Raw genomic sequence first — 4,586 nt, 5'->3', positions numbered from 1 at the left:
GAAAGGTGTGAAAGTAGAGCAGATCATATCTTCAGCTTTCCACCGCCGCTACCACAATAAGATTAACTCCCAACCTCCGAAAGGTATGCTGAGACTAAAGTTTTTACATGGAGTGAGAGTGCATTCGATGAATCTCCTGAAAATCAGGAGCCATGCAGAGAATGGTGGAGAACAAAGCCTCGATGGGAAACAACCAGCCTGTGTTGGAGCTTTAATTAGAACATGGTAAACAATAAATACATCAGATTGTTTCAAATGCCCTGAATGTAGAGGGGCCACTCCCCTTTAATTAGCCTGCTTTCAGATTAGGCCTTATTAGAGGCAGCCAGCCACCGAGCCAGTCAGCCGCGGGATGTGCCCCGAGTTCAGCCTCCCAGGAGCTCCAGCAGCAGATACAGGGCTCATGTTTAATTGCTTCTGTAAATGGTCAGAGCTCAAGCCCCCTAATTCCATTCCTCAGGGTAATCAGGCATGTTTTCACCATACAGGGCTAAAGAGAGTGAGAGAGACAGTCACTTCCAGCGTGTTAGGTACCATGCAATACGATGTCTCTGTAATGCCGCTCAGGGGCTTCAAAATGACCTCAGCTTGCTTTGTGACATGTTACAGAAAAACCGCTTTAATAGGATTTTTGTTTAAAACGGCACAATTGTTTTTCACACATTGAACATACATCTGATAAAGGAAAAAAACCATCACTGGTTCATTCAGTTTGTTCATCATACAGCAACATTAGATTTTAGATTTAAAAAAAGTTTGAATCTTACCTCTGAAATAGTTTTAAATCTTATTACAAGGTTTTTTATGACTGAACATTTTTACCTAACACCCATACATATTATATTAAATCCGCAGAGTGTGAGATCTCAGATTAATTTATACAAGAGAGAGATCAAGTTCATTAAAAACACTGACGCTCAGGGGAAATACTTGCCACATGGCATAAGCAAAGCTTTGACAGTCATTTTACAGCAGTCCATCGAATGTTCATTCAAGCGTCACTTATTCCCTCTTCCAGTTGGCGCAGGCTTTCATCCTTATCGTTTTCCTTTGGCTTTCTTTCAGTCCCAAAGAAGCCTTTTGCCAGTGCAAATCACACACAAAGTCTTTGCATGATGCACAGACAACATTGAACACGACATAAATGTGACGTGGCGTATAGTTTCCGATGTGGTGACGGACTGGGATCTTGTAAGCAACGGTGTCCTCCCTCCTGGGGAAGAGGGGCGGGGCAGTGAGGAGAAATCACAACAACATCGAGAAGCAGGCACCTCAGCATACCTGCAGAGAAGGCAGGAGAGAGGGAAAAGAGTCAGGATACAACAAGTGGTTCAAGTAAAAAAAGAATTGCAGATTGGTCTTCGTCAAGTAAAAATACATGGGAGTTGAATAAGAATTAAGAATAAGATTAATAAGATGTGCATTATACGCCTATCAAAGGATTTTTAGTTTTCTTGCTCCTGTTAGTGTATAGAGGTAACGATTTCAGCTAATTAAATCAAATTGTTAAATACCTATTTGATTAACTTATTCATCTAAAAACAATATGACATACAATGCGAGTCATATTGTTGCAAAATGTAAGGTGTAATGTAATGTGAGTGTGCTCAGCAGAACACAGTGCTCTTAACCGTTATGTTATTAAGTTGGACTAAGAACTAATGCATTAACATATAGGTATCATAACGGTATAGCAGCTCGTTAAGGTGGAAATAATTGTAAAATTACAATAAATTGTTTCAGAGTAATATCTCTGATGTAGTATTTTTATTTCTATATGTACTGCATCATTTTGCTGTGGCAGCCTTTTACCCCAGGAGAAGCCAGACATGTTCTATTATCCACACTCCACCATGTGATGTTCATGTGGGGGGGTGCTGTGGGGTACAGATGGCTCTGCAGTGGCTCACCTTCTGGTCTGTCAGCACAGAGCTGCTCTGGAGGGGGAGCAGGTGGCTGTTGAGCAACACGGCGCCAGGTCTGTCGTGTTCACAGAAGATTGTACCGTTGATGTAATGGAAGCGATCGCCAGGCATTAGTCTGTTCCTACAGGTGGCACAGCTGAAACACTACAGGAACACACAGAGGGTCAGAGACAGAGCAAATCCACTAAAGCACATTTAAAAATGAAATATGGTCATCAAAACTCTGTAAACTTGATGGGTTGATATGAATCTAAATATGAAAGATTCAAAGAGTCTAATCTGCACCTTTAGAGATGATCTCTCATCAAAGTTTAAAAGTGACTACATGAGGTAAGAGTAGGTGCTCACCCCCCCTCCTCCCTGTCTCACTGTCACTCCTTACAAATCTCAGATGTGTCTGTCAAACCAGCAGCGGGAGACGGTGCCTGGTGATGGGAGAGCTGCAGACTTACCTTCAGGTGGTAAGCGTTTCCCTGTGCCCTCATCACCATCTCGTTGGCGGGGATCGACTGTCCGCAGGCGCTGCACGCCCCGCTGTGCCCAAACAGTCTGAAACACAAACACACACACACACAGACAGATTACTCAGTCTGCACAGCTTTAAACATTTAAAAGCATTGGCCCCCTCCTCTGCCACCTCTTCCTCCTCTCACCTGATGTAGTCACTCCGACACAGAATCATGCCCCCTTTGCTGTAGCAGGAGGTGCCGATGTCTCCCAGCTGGGCCTGGCAGCAGGAGCACTTGAGGCAGCGAGTGTGCCAGTAGCGCTCCATGGAGAAGAGCAGGAAGCGGTCGGCGATCTTTCCCCCGCACCCTGCACACGACCTGGGGGCCGACGGCACGCCTGACGCTTGGCTGTTCACCATGATGATGGGGGCCCTCCAAGGCTACACACACACAAGTTTAGGAAACTGAGACATAAATACGCAAATGCTGATTTCTTGTGACTTGTGAAATAAAAGTCTATCCGTTTAACCATATTTATTTTTGTTTCCATTATTAGATATTTACTTTGCAATAGCAGGAACTGAGAGCTGGAATAGGCACAGTTCTCCATAAATAACAAAAATAAATAAATACATTATAATCGTATAAACTATATCTCTGTAATGTCAAAATAACACAAGTAATATTATTCCTGATGAGAATAAGCCCCGTGTTTACTTCAATATGTCTACGGTGTATTGTGATGTAAGGGGGAAGGGGACCAAATGGACTTTTGGAAGAGTGCCAGTAATGAGTAATTGATTACTAAAAGGATTAAAAAAAGTACTTGACTCTATTTACTAGTACTTACTTTATTTAACGGTTTGCACAGGAGATGCTATCTTACTGTCAGTGGTGCAATGTAACATAGTACATTAACTCAAGTACTGTACTTAAGTACACTTTTGACAAACTTTACTCATATTTTATTCTACATATTCTCCACCACATTTTGGAGGCAAATATTGTACTTTTTACTCCACTTCAGGTATTTAACACTCATAGTTACTTTTTTACTTATAAAAACACATGATGTATGATAAGATGCAGTACTATACTGCTGCTAATATACCTAGTATTTTTTAAAGTTAACCATAGGCCTACGTAAATTGGCCCGAAATTGAACAAATACAACCTCCTCCTTCGTGTATTTGTTGTTATCAAAAATGGGTAATATAATATTCTAGAATAATATAGTATTGTAAAAACAACCATAATGCATTCTGAAAACTTTTACTTTTGATACTTGAAGTACATTTAGCTGATAATACTTCTGTACTTCAGGAATATTTTTAAGATCTGGATCTGGATCTTTATATGAAGTATGAAAAGACCATAGTATTTGAACTTTTACTTAGGTAAAGAATGAATACTTCGCCGACCACTGCTCAGAGTGAAAAGAATCAGAGAGGAGGGAAACGGGAGATATGTTACCTGAGACAAAACGTTCCTCCGGAGCTACTCTGGGAAACTGAAGGACTGTTCAGAAGAACGTCGGCACGCGGACAGCTGGAACACTCAGACCTGATGTGTTCTGCTCTCCATAACTTTGCAGAAAAAGGCGAAGCGACACGACACGAAGCCCGGGAACAGAGACGGGGATAGTTGAGCTAACTCTCAGTGAGTGTAACTGTGAGTAGACATGACGCAGCTTCTCTTCCTGTCTTCTGTCCTTCTGTCCTGCTGTCCATCTATCAACACCCCTTCATCCGTCTCCAACGCTCCTGACAGCGACACTATTCATCAAATTGCGCAAGGGGCTATTTAAATTACCGAGAGGGGACGTAACCCACGTGAAGGGCGCAGCAGCCAATAGCAGAGCAGGGGGCGTGTCCGCAGTCACAATGATTTATGAGTTTATAGTGGCTTATTAATATGCACACTCACTCCCTTTAGGATGTCTCTGAGTGTGTGGGCGGTATTGACATGGAAATCAGCTAAACACATACATTATCATGTCGTTTTTGGTAAGTTTGATAGTGAGATATTGTAGTGATATAGTGGTAGTATTCAATTATTCAATATTTTCAGTTATATTGTGTATTATTTTATTTAGATACTTATTTAGATATTTATCTATCTATCTATCTATATTACTTTGGCCTTAAGAAAGTGTGCATACAATTTATGATTCGAAGAAGTACTATAAAAAAATACAAAACATTAGACATTT

General features: G+C 41.3%; 1 protein-coding gene across 2 annotated transcripts; it reads right to left on the bottom strand.

Moving 5' to 3' along the window:
* Nucleotides 1-210: 210 nt before the first annotated feature.
* Nucleotides 211-4,158, bottom strand: si:dkey-90l8.3 (LIM domain transcription factor LMO4-B). Of its 2 annotated transcripts, none has more exons than XM_034136278.1 (5): nucleotides 3,848-4,158; nucleotides 2,579-2,814; nucleotides 2,378-2,474; nucleotides 1,911-2,069; nucleotides 211-1,281 (listed from the first exon to the last, which is right to left on the bottom strand). In XM_034136278.1, exons 2-5 carry the CDS (start codon nucleotides 2,791-2,793, stop codon nucleotides 1,273-1,275), a joined length of 480 nt encoding a protein of 159 aa, XP_033992169.1. In that variant the 5' UTR covers nucleotides 2,794-2,814; nucleotides 3,848-4,158; the 3' UTR covers nucleotides 211-1,272. The 2 variants fall into 2 exon arrangements, with proteins under 2 accessions (XP_033992169.1, XP_033992171.1); XM_034136280.1 differs by having other exon boundaries at nucleotides 2,579-2,806.
* Nucleotides 4,159-4,586: the final 428 nt, after the last annotated feature.

The sequence above is a fragment of the Trematomus bernacchii genome, unplaced genomic scaffold (assembly GCF_902827165.1).
Source record: "Trematomus bernacchii unplaced genomic scaffold, fTreBer1.1, whole genome shotgun sequence".
In the NCBI taxonomy this organism is placed as follows: domain Eukaryota; kingdom Metazoa; phylum Chordata; class Actinopteri; order Perciformes; family Nototheniidae; genus Trematomus; species Trematomus bernacchii.
Note: the sequence above shows the minus strand (reverse complement) of the source record. Positions and strands in the feature narration are given on the sequence as shown.

Coding starts and splice junctions, on each gene's coding strand:
- si:dkey-90l8.3 (XM_034136278.1), bottom strand. CDS start 2,793: ATGGTGAACAGCCAAGCGTCAGGCGTGCCGTCGGCCCCCAGGTCGTGT. Junction 2,475..2,578: donor TGTCGGAGTGACTACATCAG/GTGAGAGGAGGA, acceptor TTTGTGTTTCAG/ACTGTTTGGGCACAGCGGGG. Junction 2,070..2,377: donor GAAACGCTTACCACCTGAAG/GTAAGTCTGCAG, acceptor GTGTTCCTGTAG/TGTTTCAGCTGTGCCACCTG.